At 29.9% G+C, this 21,578-nt stretch overlaps 8 protein-coding genes and 2 pseudogenes across 10 annotated transcripts, besides 7 other annotated features; 5 read left to right on the top strand and 5 right to left on the bottom strand.

Moving 5' to 3' along the window:
• Positions 1 to 3,535: part of a mobile genetic element that runs on past the window's edge.
• TVAGG3_0949030 (uncharacterized protein) lies at positions 432 to 1,088 on the bottom strand (the record flags this gene model as incomplete). The annotated part of the gene is made up of 1 exon (XM_051253163.1): positions 432 to 1,088. One exon carries the CDS (start codon positions 1,086 to 1,088, stop codon positions 432 to 434), a length of 657 nt encoding a protein of 218 aa, XP_051078737.1.
• TVAGG3_0949020 (uncharacterized protein) lies at positions 1,173 to 1,751 on the bottom strand (the record flags this gene model as incomplete). The annotated part of the gene is made up of 1 exon (XM_051253162.1): positions 1,173 to 1,751. One exon carries the CDS (start codon positions 1,749 to 1,751, stop codon positions 1,173 to 1,175), a length of 579 nt encoding a protein of 192 aa, XP_051078736.1.
• A 506-nt stretch (positions 3,536 to 4,041) lies between the features above and the next one.
• TVAGG3_0949000 lies at positions 4,042 to 4,597 on the bottom strand (annotated as a pseudogene). Its single transcript has one exon. A coding segment is annotated over exon 1 (556 nt).
• Positions 4,598 to 6,406: 1,809 nt separating this feature from the next.
• Positions 6,407 to 7,158: a mobile genetic element.
• A 157-nt stretch (positions 7,159 to 7,315) lies between these two features.
• TVAGG3_0948980 (Golgi to endosome transport) lies at positions 7,316 to 8,023 on the bottom strand (the record flags this gene model as incomplete). Its single annotated transcript, XM_001298404.2, has 1 exon — positions 7,367 to 7,990. The coding sequence occupies one exon, from the start codon at positions 7,988 to 7,990 to the stop codon at positions 7,367 to 7,369; it is 624 nt and encodes a 207-aa protein (XP_001298405.1).
• Positions 8,024 to 8,114: 91 nt separating this feature from the next.
• Positions 8,115 to 9,670, top strand: TVAGG3_0948970 (ERAD pathway; the record flags this gene model as incomplete). Its single annotated transcript, XM_001298405.1, has 1 exon — positions 8,133 to 9,617. One exon carries the CDS (start codon positions 8,133 to 8,135, stop codon positions 9,615 to 9,617), a length of 1,485 nt encoding a protein of 494 aa, XP_001298406.1.
• A 124-nt stretch (positions 9,671 to 9,794) lies between these two features.
• On the bottom strand, positions 9,795 to 11,429 carry TVAGG3_0948960 (nerve growth factor signaling pathway; the record flags this gene model as incomplete). Its single annotated transcript, XM_001298406.2, has 1 exon — positions 9,828 to 11,426. One exon carries the CDS (start codon positions 11,424 to 11,426, stop codon positions 9,828 to 9,830), a length of 1,599 nt encoding a protein of 532 aa, XP_001298407.1.
• Positions 11,430 to 11,654: 225 nt separating this feature from the next.
• Positions 11,655 to 11,691: a mobile genetic element.
• A 208-nt stretch (positions 11,692 to 11,899) lies between these two features.
• Positions 11,900 to 12,379: a mobile genetic element.
• Positions 12,380 to 13,031: 652 nt separating this feature from the next.
• Positions 13,032 to 19,540: a mobile genetic element.
• Positions 16,783 to 17,737, top strand: TVAGG3_0948920 (DNA/RNA polymerases family; the record flags this gene model as incomplete). The annotated part of the gene is made up of 1 exon (XM_051253161.1): positions 16,783 to 17,737. A coding segment is annotated over one exon (955 nt), but the record flags the coding sequence as incomplete, so codon positions are not given.
• On the top strand, positions 18,020 to 19,051 carry TVAGG3_0948910 (uncharacterized protein; the record flags this gene model as incomplete). The annotated part of the gene is made up of 1 exon (XM_051253160.1): positions 18,020 to 19,051. A coding segment is annotated over one exon (1,032 nt), but the record flags the coding sequence as incomplete, so codon positions are not given.
• An 88-nt stretch (positions 19,541 to 19,628) lies between the features above and the next one.
• TVAGG3_0948890 (uncharacterized protein) lies at positions 19,629 to 19,925 on the top strand (the record flags this gene model as incomplete). The annotated part of the gene is made up of 1 exon (XM_051253159.1): positions 19,629 to 19,925. The coding sequence occupies one exon, from the start codon at positions 19,629 to 19,631 to the stop codon at positions 19,923 to 19,925; it is 297 nt and encodes a 98-aa protein (XP_051078733.1).
• A 1,007-nt stretch (positions 19,926 to 20,932) lies between these two features.
• Positions 20,933 to 20,960: a terminal%2Cinverted (terminal inverted repeat of Mariner transposon ID:TVAGG3_0948870).
• Positions 20,933 to 21,577: a mobile genetic element.
• On the top strand, positions 21,030 to 21,577 carry TVAGG3_0948880 (annotated as a pseudogene). The gene has a single exon. A coding segment is annotated over exon 1 (548 nt).
• Position 21,578: the final 1 nt, after the last annotated feature.

Below are 21,578 nucleotides of genomic sequence, written 5' to 3'. Positions count from 1 at the left end.
TTACCTCAAGAATTCATAAATTCAACGAATAAGAAATTCATTCATGTTATAAATTTTAGTGTTTTCAGAAAATATGAGTCGATGTCATATTCATCATCAGGTTATATTTCACTTCATTCAAATTTAGTTCAATCAAACCCATATAATGACCATTTCATAAGATTTTCAGATGGTATTAAAAATGTAATTGATAGATTAAAATATGAACAGATTGACAATATCGAATTTTTGGAATTTTGGTTTAAATATCCCGATGGAAAAAAGATTGAAGTTAAAGATAAAGCAGATACTATAACAAAAACAATTACAATGACTGATCCAGATAGTGGGGAACAAAAAGAAATAAAACAAACGATAGAAACTGGTGAAAGGTCAATTATTATTGATTATGATTCAAAGGATTATTATTCGTTAATGTTAATGCTTGAATATTAAATAGCCTTAACAAAGAATTTTTCAAGTGATATTTTATATTCATCAACTATTTTATTATAAATATCATTATATGTTAAATGAAGTTCAGTTGTTGTTCCGTTCTTTGATATCTTAATTGTGCTAATATCCTTTATAGGATTTATTTTTGCAACTGTTCCGCAGCATGAAACCTCATCATCTATGAAAAATTGAATCTTCACGTCTGAATCTTGAACATCACAAAGAATGGCGATAATGTGAATTAATGATTCATAAGGTAAAATAATTAAACCGGATTGGTCAATTAAATTTATTATTGAATCATAATTATCAGTTATGATATCGCGATATATTTTCATTAATTCAGAATTAATGTCTATTTTATATGGGTTATCAAGTGGTGCTGGGTATGTTGGATAAGTGGGAATTTCAACAGGTTCTTTACCTGGTTCAGCTAAAATGATTGGGTCTCCATCTTCTTTATTTTGCTCCTCCTCCTTTTTCGGTAAGTCACGAGTTAATAAATTTGGTTGAGTTGCTGACCTTGTTAATTCAGGACTAACATTAACTTTAACATTTTGAATAATTCGTGATTTATCATCATTTACATTATAACCAACCGTAATCTCTGCTTTTGCGTTTGTGTTCTTTTGACTTGTGAAACGTCTTCTCATTTATAATTGAATAAAAAAAAGAAAAATATATTTAAAGTTTTATTTAGTTGTTACGGTAATATCCCAAGGTTCCTCCTTGTTTGCTTATACTTTCTTTGTAACTGCACCAATTATGTTATTGATAATGGTTTGAGTTTCTTCCAGTCTTATTTTATCATTTACAATATCTTTAATCATTTCATTACATGCATTCTTAAAACCATCCGATTTTTCTAATTTACGTCTATCACTTTCTTTAATTAAATCAAAGTTATAACCTTGTTGAGAATAAAGTGGTTTCTTTATCAATTCCTTGAACGCTTCTGAAAGTGAAGATGAAGAAATTCTTGCCACTTGAATTGGTTTAAATTCTGCTTTCATTGCTTCTTTCTGTTCATTGAACACTGGATCGAATAAAGCAACTTTAAAGAATTTCTTAGCTGGAATTTCAGGTCTCAAATTTGCATATTGACCATCAAACTGATTAACATATCGTGGTAATCCATCCGGTCCCTCTTCAATAGCGTTTAATTCTTCATTGAAATAAGAATATGGATTATGACGGTATGAAAGAATTGGTCCATCTTTACTGTCTCCGATATGTTGTTTAACAGCTTTTCCATTTTCATCAAATTGCATAGGATAACGTTCATTATATGCTTTACGTTTAGGATAATCCGTCATTGTTAATTTATACCCATTTATGACTTTAATATTTCCTTGACCATCAGTAACAAAGACTTCATTTATTCCATCAGGCTTTCCATTTGGTCCTGTAATGTCTGCTTCATGTGCTTCCCAATTTGGTCCATGACGTTTGGCATATGCTTGAGCTTCTGGTAATGTTAAAACGTTTCTCATTTGTTTAACATCCTTTTGAAGACCGGCAACAATGTGGACTAATTCTTTCATTCCGTCTGGAACTTTCATAGTTCTATTATATGCACCCTTTTTGTTTGTTCCTTGTTTTAATGGAACCTGTAGAAGATTTGCAATTTCTGTCATGTTTAATTATAAATAAAAAATAAAAATTAATTATAAAAAAGTTATTCGAATTTAATGGAACCTTTATTTAAATCAACTATTATTTTTCCATGTTCTCCTAATTGTTGATATTGTGTGTAAAGTTCATTAATGCTCATTGGTAAATTCACTTGATAAAGCATAACGTTCAACTGTTGACGACTAAAACCACTGAAAATGAAAAGGGTGGACAGGTTTGATTTAATGTTTGTGCTTAATGCTTTAAAGTATTGAACAGCCATAAAGAATGAACACTGAATGTGTCGACATTGAGTTAATAATTGATTAAAATATGATTTCTCATTAGTTATTAGTTTTGATTTCACGGCATCATCTAGAAAAATTAGTGAATGCAAAAATTCTTTATCAAAATTTGAAATAGAAAGTGTTTCAAATAATTCATCCCTTTGTTTATCAATAATTTTATCCTCTAATCCTTGCTTCTTGATTGTATTATATAACTCTTTATACATTAAAAAGTTTTTTAAATAATCTTCTGCTTCTTCTTGTGATAAATAAATAATTGGAATTTTTTGCTTTAAAGATTCAAATGTATCATCTGAAGGTGAACCTGAACGGTTGATATAAATTAACACATGAGAATAAGGTGAAGTGTTAGCAATAATGATAATTTGTTTTAATATCGTTAATGTTTTACCTTTATTTTGTTTACCAATTGCTGCAGTGATTGAATTTAAGTAACATTCAGAATATGGAATTTTCATTAATTTTTCCTTAGATAGAGCATTTTTATTATCACTCAATGCTTCATTAATCATATCATCTACGTATGTATTATATACTCCTGCTAATTCTTCATAAGGGGTGGATGAATTTAAATCCATTTAATCAAAAATAAATTTATAATTTTAAACATTTCTATTCATCAATATTTCATCATATGAACTTCTATACTGTGGTGGTGTACCTGTTGGATGATATTTCAAACCTTCATCCGGTGTCCATGTCCAATACGTAGTCCTAGTAAACCAAACCTGAGGAGGATTTGTCACCTTTGAACAGTAAGTGTCATTTTCACCCTGAATGATTGGATAAGCTTTCACTTGTACTGTAACTTGTGAGTTGAAAGTTTCTAATCCATCAAAGAATATACCCGCTCCATCACGTTGAACTGGAATAGTGCATAAGAATGAAGTTTGGTCTTTCCATGTTCTAGCTAATGGCGTGCCATTATCATCATTCAGTGGTCTAGTTAATGAGTCCTCGTATTCTTCTGTGCATTCATTCACTCCATCTAAATCAGAAGCTTGAAGCATACGTGTAAAGAATATGTCACCCACTGTGGTCATCGCTTGATCGGGGAAGTTTCTGGAATCTATAGTGACCTGAAGACCTCGAAGCATTGGATTTTCTAAAACTGTTCTTTGCATTGCATTCTTCGGAAATGTTAACACAACATCTGTAACATTATGAAGAGCGTATGAGAAATCAGAACTGATACCTTCAGGAGTGATGCAACCTCCATTTAGTGAACGAACGTCAATATGTTGAGCTGGAATCATGAATGGATCTTCCTTACTGAATAAACGTGGTATTGCTTTAATTGATTCTTCAATTAAACCATATCCTGGTGTAATGCATTTATCCTCTAAAACTTCCATCTTTGTGCATGAAATAATAACGTCTTCAACTGTTGCGTCAGCAGATGTAGCGGCTAAGCTTGTAATTAATTTGCAGGAAGTCCGATTTGTTGGAATTTGCGATCGTATTTATAAACATGATTCATAATCTTTTCATAATTTTCATCAGTTATCTTTTCATAAACGTAATTTTGTAAATCAGCAACTCTTAACGGGTCAACCTGACAAAATACTAAAGTATCCCTGAAAACATAATATTTCAAAATGATTTCACCAAATGATTTGGGATAATCATCGAACGCCTGAAATGCTAACAAATCATTTACCGGAATAATCATATCAAAAGTGACATCAACTTCTTCATTTGCTTTTGAAAACTTCTGAAGGGTCAATATATTTACCACATACTGAGTTATCATATTTTTGAACATTATTATATAACGAATGAACAAACTTTTTAACTTTCCTTTCTGATTTTGGTTTATATGTTGCAAATGCGAAAGATTCACGGGCGCAATCCATCTGAAGATAACCGGCATCACCTCTTTCGGTTTCTACTTCTAATTGTTTAAAGCTTTGATTTGATGATTTGTAACCAACGAATAAACGCATGCATTTAAAAGCGGCATCACATGTGAAAGCTTTATTTGAAACTAGAGTTGCTTTAACTTTGCGTTTAATATATGTGTCACCTAATTGGTTCACATCATGAGCCGGATTTGTAATTCTTAAATGAGTTTGTTTATCATCAAAATATGGAGTATCAGAGTCATAGCATGAACTTTCAAGTTCTCTATAATATCTTCTACCGTCATTCTTTGCGAATATTTCATTTATCTTTTCGAATGAATGAAACACATTTCCATTAATTGGTTTAGTGTTTGGCACTAAATAGTTAGTCGTCATTTATGATGAAATAAAAAAATCAAAATTAAAAGATGAAAATGAATTTTTAATTTTAATGAAATAATCAACTATGGCTGCAGGATTCTTTAAAAAGTTATGGGATAAAGTAAAAAGAGGAGCGCATAAAGTTTGGGAAACAATGAAGAAGGAGCAAATTGGATATTTAAGAATAAAGAAGCAATTAGTGACGTTGCAGAACAAATAGCACCTAATGTTCCGGTAAGGGAAGTATTAAATAAAGGAGATAAAGTTTATCGTCGACTACAACCGATATTGAGATAAAAATAATATTTATTTTTCCACTACTTTCCTCCTATTTTATTAAGTATTCCTTCAGCAATTCCACCAACTGCGTTACCTGCTTGTGCTCCCATCGCTGGATTACCTGCTTTAGCACCTAATACTCCACCAATATGATAGTTCCTGCCGTTTTCGCTACTGGTGCCAAAAAGTTTGCAATGGGTTTTATTATTTTCTGATGAACCCAACTTGCAGCTTTCTTAATTCCTTCCCATAACTTTTTAAAGAATCCTGCAGCCATTTCTGATTTAATATTAATTAAAAAATATATTTCATCACTTATATTCTAATTTTTATTTAATGATAAATGAAACCGATTTTAAAAATAAATGAAACAGAGGAGGAAGAAATAAATGAAAGTGAAGATGTTCAAAATAAAATAAACATTGTTAAACCCATTACTGAAACAAAAATTTTTTCATCTGTTGAAGAATTTAATGACTATTATGCTAATAAAAAATTATTTGAAGAATTGACAACATGTAAATTGAATAAAATGTTTAAAGTTGATGGATTCAAAATTTCAAAAATAAAAGGTGTTGTTAGTTTAAAATCTATTCCTCAATCAAGAATCACCTCATTAATGAAAATTGATGATTTAACAAAAAGAATAGAAATTATTGAAGAAAGAATAAATCAAATAATTGATTTCATAAATCATGACTCGTTGAGCCCGGGTCCTTAAAGTCCAGGACTTAAAGTCCATCACTGAGTTCAAGGTTATATTCATCAAATATTTCATTATTAAATGCAACTTCTGCTAGTTTATTTATTTTTTCAATACGATCATTTGAAAGTCTATCGTTTAATTTTTTCTGAAGTTTTTCATTTTCTAGTTCTGAAACTTTATTTGGATGATATGTAAATTCATGAAATTCTTTTTCCTCAGTTTTGATCATTAATTTACAAAGAACTTTTGTGGTTGGAATTCGTTTGAACCATTTATCCTTAATATTTGTTATAAATTCAATATCTGGAATTAATTCCCAAATTTTTGCATTTTCAATTAATTTATTATCAAATGCAAAAGCAATGGGTTTAATATTATGTTTACCTTTATAATATAAACTTTCTACATAATCATCGAAATAAACATCTACTTGTTTAACATTTTCAAGAATTGGTGAAAGAGCATCCATTAATTGATTGACGGTTACGAATCTTGATCCACTCATTTTCTTACGAATTAAAAAAATAAATTATTCATAAATGTCAGAAGAAAATATTTAAATAAATTATTTAAATTTTTTACTCTATTCAAGAATTTTATTTTTGATATAACTCATTGAATTCAAAATTTTTTAAAAAATTGACACCATATTTGGAATCTATGCAAAAATATATTCTTTTTATTAATGGTAATATAGGAATTGTAGGAATAAAAACTTTTTATAAATTATTCATAAATTTTTAAAATCTGCTATTCGGAAGTATGTTCAAAAATCATTCAATTATGTGAGAATTCTTACGATTACAAAAAAGGTCACACAACCCGCACTCATATACTACTCTAATTTTTTGATTTTTAATGTTTTATGAATTTTATTTATCATGTATATATCTAATGAAGATTATATATGTAGAAGATAAGTACCTTAATATGTACGTAAATTTTAATGAAATTTATACAACATTATAAAAATTTATGAATAAAAACTTGATATAAAATAACATTTTTATTTTTACTAAGAAAAAAAAGTTTTTGATAATAAATTTATTTTATTTCGAAAAAGTAGCAATAATCGTAAAAGGGTATTGATAGGCTTGCTAAAGTAACTAATTTTAGCTGTCAAATACTTTTGTATTTTGAAGTAAATTAGTATAAATTTGTTTTTACTTTTATTTCGAAAAAGTAGCAATAATCGTAAAAGGGTATTGATAGGCTTGCTAAAGTAACTAATTTTAGCTGTCAAATACTTTTGTATTTTGAAGTAAATTAGTATAAATTTGTTTTTACTTTTATTTCGCAAAAGTAGCAATAATCGTAAAAGGGTATTGATAGGCTTGCTAAAGTAACTAATTTTAGCTGTCAAATACTTTTGTATTTTGAAGTAAATTAGTATAAATTTGATATTATTTTAACTCCCTTTGAAAACCTCAATTTTCCATACAGAGGGAACGGGAATAGCATCCAATATTCCCTGAGAATGGTTGCGCATTCTCAGTTCCCTCTATATTTCGAACGAAGCTCTCATCGGTCTTTTTTTTTAATACTAAACGTTTTTTTCCCCTGTCACTTTTAGCTAAAATTTGGGTTTGCCTAGTCGAAATCTTCAAATTTCGTATGATCAGAATAACAATTTTTTGCGTTTTCAATCTTACATTTATTAACACACTAACATGAAGATCACAAATCTCTGTGAAATTGATTTTTATTATTATTTCGTTATTAAAATTTAAAACAATCATTTTAAAATCATATATTTTATATTAAAACATCAACTAAAGCTGTATTTTAGCTATTAAACATTAACAACTACATTTTTCTTTCTTTGGCTCTGGTTGTTGTTGGCCATCAGCATCGCCAATAACATGGGATGTAGATAAAACTATATCACCTGTAACAACACCATCATATATAGATTTGGCCACTTGATAAAAACATTCATTGATATTACTACCGGTTTTCGCGGAAGATTCAATGTATTGGAGATTATGTCCTTCTGTGAACTTTTTGATTTCGTCCAAAGTGACTTTTCTACTATCAGAAAGATCAGATTTGTTTCCAACGAGAATCATGTTTGCTTTTGGATGGCAATACTGGCTAACATCTGTTATCCATTCATCAAGTTTTTCAAATGATACATGATCAGTAAGAGAAAATACTAATAACACGCCAATCGCATTTCGATAATACGCTTTTCCGACAGATCTATACTTTTCTTGGCCTGCAGTATCCCATATTTGGAGTTTGATTTGATTTCCATCGATATCAATCATCTTTGTCATGAATTCAACACCGATTGTTGTTTCCGGGTTTGTAATAAAGTCACCACGGCATAATCTTCTAACAATAGATGTCTTGCCAACACTTCCATTTCCAACAAGAAGGAATTTGAAAGTATGACGAGCTTGAGTCTGCTTATTTGACATTGAAATGGCTATTTGAATGGCTCTAAAATTCAATCAATAGAGTGATAAAAAGTGACAAAATCTTACTTACTATAATTTTTGACGTGTAAAGAAATTTTTGACAATAATATAAACTCTTTCTGGTAATAAAAAAAAACTAACAATGGCAGATAGCGACGAGGAGAAGACTTCGGAAGAGTATTATGAGGAAGGATACAACTATCTTCAAAAAGCTCTTCAAAGTTACCGAAATTGCCATGAAATGGGTCACTCTTTAGGTGAAAGAGCTTTTGATATTATTCGAGCTATCCTAGAGGTTATTCCTAAGAACTCAAAAACAGGATTTTCAAGATATCTTCAGAAAGCAGAACATGGTGATACAGAATCTCAGTTCTATTTAGGTGTAATGTATGAAAATGGCGAAGGATGCAATCAAAACTTTCAACAAGCTGCACATTATTACAAACTTGCTGCTGATAAAGGCATTGCCGCTGCCCAAAACTATCTTGCAATCATGTATCAGCTTGGAAAAGGTATTGAGCAAAATCTTCCAGAAGCAGCAAAGTATTTCAGAATGGCTGCAGATCAAAATCTTGCTGCAGCTCAGTTCTGCCTCGGTTTAATGTACGAACAAGGCGATGGTGTCGAACAAAATCCAGAAGAAGCCGCAAGATACTACCGTCTTGCTGCTGATCAAGGAGATGTCGATGCACAATGCAACCTTGCAGCTATGCTTTACAAAGGTGCCGGAATTCCTCAAAATCTTCGAGAAGCCGCAAAATATTTCAAACGAGGTGCTGTTCAAAACGATCCAGACTCGCAATGCAACTACGCAACAATGCTTCTCAAAGGAGAAGGTGTTAGACCTAACGTTGCTGAAGCTGCTCGTTACTTTAAATCTGCTGCAGATCAAGGTCTTCCAGAAGCTCAATTCTGCTATGGATTAATGCTTGAAACAGGTAATGGCGAACGTTTAGATTCAGAAGCCGCAATTAGATACTACAGAAAAGCTGCAGATGCAGGACATCCTCTTGCGCAAACAAACCTGGCCAAAATGATGAGAGTCGGAAGGGGCGCAATGAAGAACCCTCAGGAAGCAGCAAACTTCTTCGAAAAAGCTTACAAGAGCAATAATATCGAAGCTACAGCTTATTTCGGCGAAATGAAGTTTTTGGGCGAAGGAACATCAAAGGATGAGAATCTTGGCAAGCAGCTGATTCTCCAGGCCGCAGAACAAGGAGAACCAGCAGCTTTAATTTGGCGTGGCGAATTTAAGATTGCTGATAAGAAAATTGAGGACGGAGTTAAAGATATCAGGGTTGCCGCTGATGCTGGTCTGTCTAGAGGCTTGTTTGACCTTGGTTTCCTCATGATGAAAGGAATCGGAGTCGAAAAAGACATAAAAACAGGGGCAAACTTAATCAAACAATCAGCAGATGCTCCTGATAGTGGTCCTGACCAGTTTTATGTTACTTCTGAACTTTTTGCCGCTGGAATTGGATTACCAGAAGATGACAACGAAGCTGATAGGTATTCTATTGCTGGCGAACGTTCAAATGGTGTTCCAATCGTTTATGACTTTATTTTATCGATGTATCCCAAAGAACAGAAAACTCTCGAAGGAATTATCAGATTACTTGTCGAATGACACAAAAATAAATATATTGTTGTTTATTATGTTAGAATAAATAGATATTTTATTATACCTTATTTGTTTAATGGCGAATTTACTCCAATCTGAAAATTTAAGTCATGATTTGATAAATGATTAAAATCAATCATTTTATAATCGATTGTCTTATATTAAAAAAATTAAAAAGTTGTATTTTAGCATTTTATCTGTTTATTTTCATAAAGATTAAAAAATTTTATCGAAAACTGATTTAGATTCCTTGATAATTTTAATGACATTCCTTCGAAGTATTTCCACAAACTTCTTTTTGCGCTTTGTTTCAGGGACAAATAGTTTAGTAATCTCTAAATAACCTTTTTCTGTTGCATACATAAGTGGAGTATTTCCATGATCATCAACTGCATCTTTATTTGCGTTTTTGGAAATTAGATGTTTAACAACTTCAAGATGACCTTCTTGGCATGCATACATCAGTGCTGTTTTATTTGTTTTGTCTTTCACATTTACATTTGCGCCAATTGATATCAAATATTCAACAAGTTCAAGATAGCCTTCTCCTGATGCAACAATGAGTGCTGTAAGTCCATCTTTAGATACTGCTTCTATGTTAGCACCTACCGAGACAAGATATTCGGCAATATTTCTATGGCCATTCATAGATGCGTAAATGAGTGGTGTAAATCCAAATTCAGTAGCTTCTTTGGTATCTTTATTACAACCGCACTCGATCAAAAGTTTAACAAGATCGAAGTTTCCAGATCTTGCTGCTTCCAAAATAAGCATTTTATCCCAGGGTGTTCCCTCATCAAGTGCAATTCGCATCATAACTCGGTTCTTTTTAATTGAAAGCTCATTGAAAAAATCATAAGTAAAGTGAAAATCTCCTGAATTCTTAATCACATTAAGCTTTGAACGTATTTCATCTGGAATGAAATAACGATTTGGGTTGGGTGTGTGATACCTTAATCTTTTAAAGGAATTCTGAAGAGGAATGATAAAATCAATTGAGTTGCAAACATTTCTTTTGTTAAAAATTTTTGTGATTGTTTCATCGCTGCAATAATCGAATTGAATACTTTCAATCAATGGTGTGAAAATTTCACTTTTTTCGATGATTGAAATAATGAATTCGGCAAGTGATTCTTCATCTTTTACCTTTAATTCTTTATTAACAATTATCTTTTGAAGTACATCAAATCCTAATTGAGAGACATGATATTTGAGTTGTTCTTGATTGATGCCATAAAAATGAGATGAAATAAAATTTGAACATGTATCTATATCAGTTTGTGAATTAATTTCGAAATAGTATAATAGTTTTTCGATGCAATTATCTATTTCTAATGGAATTTTGTCTTGAATGATATGTTTTTCGAATTCAAATAGATCTTCAATCTCGAGCTCTTTTCCAATTTTTGTAAGGTCCATTAGTACTGTATCATCGCATTCAATTTCGCTTTTATTTCCTTGAATAATATCTTGAAAGATGTCATATGTAAAAGGAGATTCAATATCAATCGTGACCTCAATGCTGTTGATGCTTTTATCAGAATAATATTGGTTATTGATTCTTTTTGATATCATGACCGCAACATTTTTATTGAGCGATATTGTTATTGATTGGCGGGAGCTTGCTTGTAGTTGAATACCGTCTGATGTTGTTAGTTGTTCTTGATTGGTATCGGTACTCATTGATTGTTGTTGAATAATGCCATTTGGCATTGATTGTTGATGACTGTTGATAATTGTTATATTGAACGTTTCACTCTGTGGACACGTATTTATTCTCCTAAAGAAATGGCTGCCAAGTTGGATTTTCACCATTTAAAAAATGCGGGAAAATTTTAAAGAAATTTTCCATAAAAATTCATAAAACTCAAGTTATTGTATTATTTGTGATATTATGTCATAATTGGTCCAGAAAAACAATTCATACATTAAATTTATTAAATATAAATTCAACAAAACACAGTCCTTTTTTGAAGTCAAAGTATTCAAAGCTATTATTGTAATAAACAGAAAAAATAAGATAGTCAAAGAAACAAGAATTTGTAATAAACAGAAATTCATCAAAAGTGACAGCTCTCAATTTTTTGACATTTGTCAATTCTAAATTGAATGAGAAAAATGAAATAATACTAAGCATAATACAATATTCTAGATTTAATTATAATTAGGAAAAAGTTAGTTTTGAGAGTACTTTTCGTAGGCATATAGAATGAAATCTTCTGAAAAATAATATCACATAAACTCATATTATTTTCTAATATATAACTATTTTATATAAAAATCAAATTGGCAAACCCAAATTTTAGCTAAAAGTGACAGGGGGAAAAAACGTTTAGTATTAAAAAAAAGACCGATGAGAGCTTCGTTCGAAATATAGAGGGAATTGAGAATGCGCAACCATTCTCAGGGAATATTGGATGCTATTCCCGTTCCCTCTGTATGGAAAATTGAGGTTTTCAAAGGGAGTTAAAATAATATCAAATTTATACTAATTTACTTCAAAATACAAAAGTATTTGACAGCTAAAATTAGTTACTTTAGCAAGCCTATCAATACCCTTTTACGATTATTGCTACTTTTTCGAAATAAAAGTAAAAACAAATTTATACTAATTTACTTCAAAATACAAAAGTATTTGACAGCTAAAATTAGTTACTTTAGCAAGCCTATCAATACCCTTTTACGATTATTGCTACTTTTTCGAAATAAAATAAATTTATTATCAAAAACCTTTTTTTTCTTAGTAAAAATAAAAATGTTATTTTATAAGTAGTAGGATATGACGGGTTTAGTGACTTTTTTTGTTACATCTATATATAGACGATGCATTAAAATATATTTATTTATAAATCATTAAAAAATTAACATTAATTTTAAAATAATTTATTTTTTTATCTTTTATAAAAGAAGCTATATATAGATGATGTCAGATATTCCGCGATTAATTAAACATTGTTTAAATCCTGAATGGGTTAAACTTCAATTTAAAAATGAAGATTGTGAATTATTAAATGAATATGAAAGCCAAAATAAGCTAATGAGGTATAAATATAATGATAAAGAATATTTAATTTCATGGAATCAATGGAGTCATAATCAAAGACCTCATAAACGAGAAGAAGAAATTGAAAATAATGAAATGGAAATCATTGATGACATTAAAGAGGATGGAATTCCTAAATTTTGTAGAAAAACCTTTAGAACTAAGTTAGGAGCATATAAACGTAGAGTATTAAATCCTGAATATCTTAAACATCAATTTAAAAAGGAAGACTGTGAATTATTAAACGCTAATGAATATGAAAATGCTAAATCAAAACTGAGATATAAATATATTGGAAGTAATGAAAGGTGTAAAGATAAAGATAAAGTTTATTCAGTTTCATATAATAACTGGCACACGTTAGGGATAAGAAAACATTTAGGAGATTATGGTAAAAGTTCCGAATTCTTCAAATCTAGTATGTACGAGAGAATAAAAGAAATTAGAAATAATTATTTTCATGAATGAAAGATTCACTACCATAATGAAATAAAAAATAAAAAAATTTTAAAAAAATAAACTTTAAAAATTAATGTCTTACGAAAAATTAAAACTTAGTTATGTTTATTATTTTATTTTTTTATTTTGTATGAAATGAGCGTCAAAACTAACAACGTTAAAAAATTAGGATTCACAAACGAGGAAATAAAGGATATATTAGAGGAGGTGGGTTATGAAGTTGATAAATATTATTTAAGAAATTGTCAAAAATTCGCGGAGTTATTAAATGATTTAGATTATGATGGAAAAATGAATAAAGATGATGTTATAAATTTCTTATATCCCACATCTGAAGAAGAAAAACCTAAAGAACCTGATGTTTCCCGAATATTATGAAGAACGGATTAAAGATGATGAATACAATGAAATTGAAAGACTGAAAAAAATAAGAGATGAAATAGATGAAAGAATTAAGGAATTAAGAGAAGTTGAAAAATATAATGAAAATGAAGTAGAGGGTTTAATGAATATCCCAGCTTCAGAATCAGAAGTTCAGAAATCTCATGAAGAAAGATATAAAAATTATGTCTCAGAATCAACACAAAATTTATTAGATGGTGAAATAGACGAAACACTTTCAGAAGAAGGTACTAAATTTATTCGTAAACATAAGTTACAATTTATTGATAATGAAGAATACCCCTGTATATTACTTTCACCACCTTTAGATTCCGAAAAATTCAAAAAAGCTCTTAAAAATGTGACATATGCAACTAATACGATTAAGAAAGAAGATCATGATATTTACACAAATTATTATTTAAATAAATGCACAGGTGTTGATAAAGTTTTTGATTTATTAGATAAAATATCAAAAGAAACCATTGGAACATATAAAATTTTATGTGATTGCGGTTTCATTGTTGAAGATACTAATAATGTTTCATATGAAAGAACAGCACCGAAGGAAGATGAAGTGAAAGGTCTATACCATTCGTTATTAAGAATATAAAAGATATGAAAACGTATAAGCATTATATTTATTCATTTATTTCAGAAAAAACGGAAGCAACCCATAAAACATCTTCTCATCATTTTATAGCTATTCATACATTCCTTTTCAAAGTTGTGAAATTAAATAAGACAGGAATTAGATTTAATGTATCAGGGTACACATTCTTGAGTAAATTAAAATGTATTCGTCACGTCGCGGATGATAAAAATTTATGTGTTCTTAATTCATTTTATGGGCTTAAAAAATAAACTTATTTTTATTTATTTTTTAATTTTTTATTCTTACATAAATGAACAAAAACGGAACAGCTAAAATGAATGATAATCAAATTAGAGCAGAAGGTAGAAGGTTATTTAAACGCTTCTATAACATTCCTGATGGTGTTAATCCTAAAACTCGTAGAAGCTATTTAAATGAAGCAATAGATGCATATGAAGGGTTTGACATTTCATCAGAAAGTGAGAGATTAGCGAGAATGTTAAATGTTAATATTGATTTCTATTATTGTGATCCTCAACCAGAAGACGTGGACATAAATAAGGTAGACTTTCCATTAGTGGAATCAATAATGATAGATCCAGAATTTGAAACAGTAAATATTTTATTAACACAGAGTCCATGTGGAAAACTTCACGCTGACAGAATAACAGACGTTGAAGCACTCACTGGCTATAAAGTTTGTCCATATTGTAAAGAAGAAGTTTTTCTATCCGTGATGATCCAGAAAGGAAAAACCAAAGAAGATTTTTAAAGCATTGTGAGAAATGTAAAGAAAATAATGGAGATTAATTCAAGACGTTCAGTTGCAAAAGACACAGCAACCATATGCACCACATATTACGAAACAGAAGATATATCAGTGGTTATTAGCTCACAATTTGCAGAAATATTATAAACCGACAAGATATTATATTACTTTTGACTTTGAAACATTAGAGACTAAAGAAGAATTACAACTTTCTGAGTGTGCAACTTTGAATGCTTACTTAAAACCATTCATGGTATCATCAACGGTTAAATTAAACGATAAAACATATACGAGGAATTTTTGCTTAACTTCGAGTGATTCTTTTATTTCTGATTGGATTGAGTTTTTATTTTCAACCTGTTCATTAGTTGTTGAATCAAATATTGAACAATATGAAGAATTAATGAAGCCGCAAACGGTGGGGACTTTGTCTCATACATTAAATGAAAAACAGAAGGAAGCATTTAAAGAACTTCTAGATGAGGAATTCAATAAAGTGAATATCATAGGTTTTAATTCGGGAAAGTTTGATTTAAATTTAATTCTTCGTGATTTAAACACTGCAAAATGGAAAAAAAATCAATGCTAGGGTTCATCTTCACAATTTAAGCAAATCATTGTAAAGAAAACAAACGTTCCATATGAATTAAGATTTATTGACATCAGAAATTATATAGCGGGTGGGACATTAGACCAATTCACTTAAGATTTCGGAAACAATAAATCACGTGTTAAATCCTTTTTCCCTTATCAATTCATCACGTGGGAAAATTACGAAGAAGAATTATATAAAGTGGAACCATTCACTCAAGATTCATTTTATTCAGCATTAACTCAAGAAACTATATCAGATAGTGATTATCAAATATATCTCAATGATGCTAAAAATTTTAAGAATAGATTAGAATATTTTATTCATTATTGCAATAAAGATGTTGAAATTATGATTGACCCAATCGATAAAATTATTGAAGAAACATTTGTTTATAAAATTGACACGCTTCATAATCTTTCTTTATCATCGAATGCTTCATTGATTCGTTACGCTTTAGCATATAAAGACTTTAATCCTAATGAAAAATATCCTGAGGAAGAGATAGAATCAAGTTTTGAATTAACGAAAAAGTATTGGAAATATAAAATTGAATCATATAAGAAACAAGATGAAAAAGCAGAAAGGGATACTAAAAATAATGTTTCAATGGATGATTTTCAATACTATCACGATTTAATCCTTTCATCTAAATGCAAAATGTGTGGTAAAGCGTTTACATATGCAAATAAACCAACACTGGATAGAATCGATAATGAAAAACCACATACCAAAGAAAATTGTCAGTTAATGTGTTGTTATTGCAATGTCGTAAAATCAAATAAAGATGAAGATGTTCAACGTTTAAGAATCAATTTAAGAAATTATGCATTAAAAAATAATTTACCAATGACTTTAGATTCAGTTGAAGCTTATCACATTCTCCGTAATGGAATTACTGGTGGTCTATCAAATGTTCAACATAGAGTAAATCTTAAAGGAATCACGCACATTAATAAACTTTCATATAGTCCAGAAACTAAAACTGTATCCAATGAGGACACCACCAACATTATGACTCATTTCGTTGGTGTTGATTTTAATTCATTATATCCTTCATCATTTTCATCTAATCCTCATGATTTCATTCAATATACTGACCATAAAATGTATATGCCGGGAAGATTGAATGGTGTTATCATTTGTGATACAGCAACAAAGAAAGCAAAAGCACTGGGAATTATTAAGAAGAAAAATACTTTATTCGTGGCTGAAGTAAAGGGTCACATTGATGAAAAATACATTAATGATTACATAAACTTTTTACTGATAATAAGAAACTTAGATATTATCACAGATGAAAAAACAATTGGCAGTTTTATGTATAATTACATGAAATCAAACAATCTACCAGTTGACCAGAAACAGAGGAAATTAACTCAGTTAGCATCAACACACAACCAATATCAACCATTTTCTTCTTATTATCTTTGGTATCTAATAGACAGATTTCATTTTATCATTGATGACATTCAATCAATTTTAACATTTACTAAAAACACTTGTTTTAATGAATTTGCGAACGAATTTATGAACGAAAGACAAAAGGCTGAATTAGAAGGAAATAAAGGAAAAAGTTTATTTTGCAAGATTTCGCTTAATGGATCATATGGTTACGATGCAATGAATACACAAAATTACGCAAAGACTAAAATAATGAATGCACAGAAGTCACGCGTTGCATGTATGTCAAATAAGTTTAAAAACATAAGAGAAATAGGAGAGGATACGTATCAAGTGATGCTCAAAGATAGATTTTATAGATGTGATACATGTTTACAAGAGGCATTCTTCACTTTAGATAATGCTAAATACTGGTATTTGGTTTTCATTTATGATTTTATGTATAAATGCATGAATGTTAATTGTTTTCATTTCATTGAAGGTGATACTGATTCATCTTATTGGGCAATTGCTGGCGATCCAAATCTTCCTAACACTCAAGCATTTCAAGCAATTGTTACCGATAAACAATTTTATGATAAAAACATTTTCAAATTCGCACCATTTGATTTCTTCTGTTTTGATGAGAAATTTAAACCTAAATTAAAGAATAAAGCTGAAGAAAAAGCACATGAGAAGAAGTTATTGGGTTTAGCAATTGAGAAACAAGGTGATAACATGGTTGCTTTATGCCCCAAGTGTTATACATCATTCAACGGTTCAATTGATGGAAGTGATTTTAAAAAGATTGCACAAAAAATGAAAGGTGTTAGTTTACGACAAAATAAACAATTAACACCTAAAAATTATTTGGATATAATAAATGATAAAGTGATATTTGATGGTCAGAATATTAATTTACAACTTAAAAACGGGTCAATGACTCGCTTAACAATCGGTAAGACTGCATTAACAGGAGCACACACTAAGGCTGTATGTTGTGAAAATGGATGTTGTATGCCATTTATTTAATACAATTTAAAAACGTAGGGGTTGAGTCATGAATTTAAAATTTTATTTTTAATAAAATGCCACAGAAGAGACAAAAGGAACCGTTAATAATGGTTTTGATACTATGATTCAAAGAGGTGGGCACCCTTAAAACATTTATTTTATTTTTATATAAATGGATAACGTAGATTTAGAAATTTTAATTGATGATTTAGTACTTAATCAAAATTTTCTTAATTATTATGAATTAAAATCATATCTCCAAAAACATAATAACAATATAACGGGTGATGATATGGATTATTATTATCCATATTATAAAAATGAAATTTTGAAATATCATGATAAAATAATTTCTAAAATTAAAGACAAAATTAAAAATAATGAATATACAAAGGGAAAAACTAAATCACAACTTAAACAATTGAAAGATTTCAAAAATAAAGTATTAACAGAAGAAGATATTGATGAATTATATAAATTATATAATCCTGAGCCGCAAAAAACAAAGGAACAAAAACAAAAGAAGAAAAAGCCGAAAACAACACCAAAAGAGAAAGTAGCAAATGTTCAACAGCTAAAGGTGCAAAACACCCAGGTCCTTCAGACCATAAATGATGCACAAGCTTTAATTTATGATTCATTAGTTAAACCATATTCAGCCCGACTTTTAAATGAAGATCAACTTTTGGAATTCATCCTTCAACATAAACTCGAAGCGGGAAAGTATATCAAACCTTTATATACAGCATATTTAAAACAAATGAATAGAATACATCCAGAATTAATGAAAGGAGGAATGAAATCCAAAACTTCATCATCCAAAATCAAAGCAGATAAAATTAAATCACTTGCAATACCAAAACCTCCAACGGTAGTACCTCCTCCTTCAGTTAATCCTTCATCATTCACTTTATTATATCCATTTCAAACATTAAAGAAGCAAAAAGATTTTAAAAAGGATTTCAAGATATTAAATAAACCAACTGACCCAAAAATTCAACCGTTAAAGGAAAAATTTAGTCGCCCTTCATTTGCACCATATCCATATTCATACGAAATCGATCATTTAGAATATTCAAAAGGAAACGTTACTTATTTATTTGCCATTAACATTAACACCAGATATTTATATTGCATTCCGGTGAAAGGGAAAACAGAACAGGAAACAAGAAGAGCTAGACAATACTTACTAGATCATGAAAGAGTAGATAATATAATGGGTGATGGTGATAAAGGATTTCAGGCAGCTATGGCTCATTATTTCCCACAAATTAATTTTTACTTTTCATCCTCTCCATATACGTTTCATAATAAAATAGTTGATGCGGTAATGAGAACTCTTAGAGATGTGTTAGGAGTTAACGGTCAGATATACTGGGATGGAAATCATGACTCCATCATACAACAGTTAGTATATTATTACAATAATACATGGCATAGAACTATAAACATGAAACCAGTGGAAATGAAAAATGATATTTCAAAAGAATGGGAATATATTAGAAAGCAAATGGAAAGGTTAAATGATGTTAAACGTGAACAAATTAATTCGGGGCTCATGAATTTTAAACAAGGGGATAAAGTTTTGATTCATCTCGATTATGGAAAAACTGATAAATCAATGACAAAAAGAAGACGAAGATTTGACACAATAGCTGAATTTGTTAGATATATTAACGGCAATGCATTAGTTGAGGTTAACAATAAATTAATAGAAATTCCGATTTATTTTATTACTCCATTATATTTAAATAATATTTAATTTTTTTATTTCGTAAGAAATGAGTGACAACGAAGCATCCAAGAGTCCTGATTCAATTAAGATTCAGAGTCCAGACGATGAATATAAAAAGAAACTAAACAGAATTAAATCAAAAATATGCTATTACAAAAAGAAGCCGCAATGCGGTGGGGCTGAAAACGATAAAGAGAGGAAAGAAATAATCGAAAAATTAGAAACTTACCGTTCAATCCTTAAACTGAGTGAAGCAAAAATAAAAGAATTTAATAGAATAAATAAATTGATTGGAAGAGATGAATTTAATAAAGATGAATTTTTAAACTCAATCCAAATTTAATTTTTTCAGTGTTACTATGTGCTACCATGTTAATTAACTTCTTTTAAAAATGATGACAACATAACATTTTGACAACAACACAGGAAATAAATGTTATCGTTTATGTTTTCATTAATGATTTTAGGTTATTCAATAATTAATTATTTTTGAATAACTGGGAAATAAATTTACGTCAAATATGTAATTTATAAAATCTTATGTCGACAGGCTACGTAGCACAGTGGTCTAAGGTGGTGTTATGGAGGGGTCAGGGTCTGTGGTTCGAACCGCGACAGCGCCGTATTTTCTGATTTTCTTTGTTTGTCTTGTTTGTCGTGAATAAAAAGTGTCATAAAAGTGCTCTATCTTCCACGGGAATAAATAAAAAATTTCCTTTATTTCTTCTTTATTTCTTTGTTCCCGTGGAAGAAGGGTTTTGCTGTTTTTTCTCAGCCGAAATCAATGATTTTTTCATTTTTGGAATCCTTAGCGAATGAAGAATCTTTTCTCTCGTGGAAGCTTTGACCAAAAATATAATAAAATGTCATATTGTCATCATTTTTAAGAGAAGTTAATTAACCTGGTAGCACATGGTAACATGGTAACAGTGAAATAAAATTTTGTTATCAGTTTTTTATCATCATTTTATTAAGTTCATCTTTAGTTAATAATTTGAATGGATTCGCTAATGTTCCACCTTGAGTCACAACACTTGCCCCGGCTAATTGTGAAGAACCTGGGATAAGTACTCCATGAAATGATTTCATTGGTATCATTAATTTAGAAATAGTTGGCTTAATTAATTTTGTCATTTATGATAAAAATAAAATTGCATAATTTAAATTTTTTTCTTTCTCATTTTCTCATTTTCTCATTTTCTCATTTTCTCATTTTCTCATTCTGTTTTGGTTTCAGTAACTTTTCAAGTTGTTGTCTTGTCAGTAACTTTAATTTTAACTTTGGATCAAATATTGGGTTTCCATCTTTATCTCTTCCAATAACACCATATGGTAGAATCTTCATTTATATAGGGTGTCCAAAGGTGCGTTTAGCACAGCGCTCTATATGAGACTATTAAAGGAGATATATGCTGATTATAAATATATAATAAAAAATATGAAATATATGTATATGATGAGTAAGTTGTATTTTGGCGCCATGCCGGGATATAAAATGAATTTTGAGACAAGAGGCGTTTCCGCGGGAAGTTTTGGCGGGATTTTTTCATTTTTTAATGAATCATAAAGAAAACATCCTCGCTCTTGCAAAAAAATGCAAAGACTGTAAAAAAATCTACGAGACATTGGTAAAATGCTTCGGTATGGATGCTCCTAGCATTCCACTGTAACGTATCATGTTAGGATGTAATCACTTTCCATGAACAAAAAGGCGCCCATCATAGAAAATTGGACAAAAAATCGCCGCATCAAAGAAAAATCAATGCCAATTCTTCAAGCGCTAGATGAAGCACCCAAGAGCATCACTCAGAGCAGATAGAGGAGATGACAAAAGATACCGACGTACAATAGTCAGTTATTACTGCACAATATTTGAACTACAAACTAGCGTATACAGCGTTGGTTCCGCACAACCTTAATGCAGTTCAAAAAAATCTAGAGTCCCATCTCGAAGAGGCTCCTCTCTAATATTGGGGTGCGTATGCAATCCAAGAAA

Source organism: Trichomonas vaginalis, chromosome I (genome assembly GCF_026262505.1).
Source record: "Trichomonas vaginalis G3 chromosome I, whole genome shotgun sequence".
NCBI lineage: Eukaryota > Parabasalia > Trichomonadida > Trichomonadidae > Trichomonas > Trichomonas vaginalis.
Note: the sequence above shows the minus strand (reverse complement) of the source record. Positions and strands in the feature narration are given on the sequence as shown.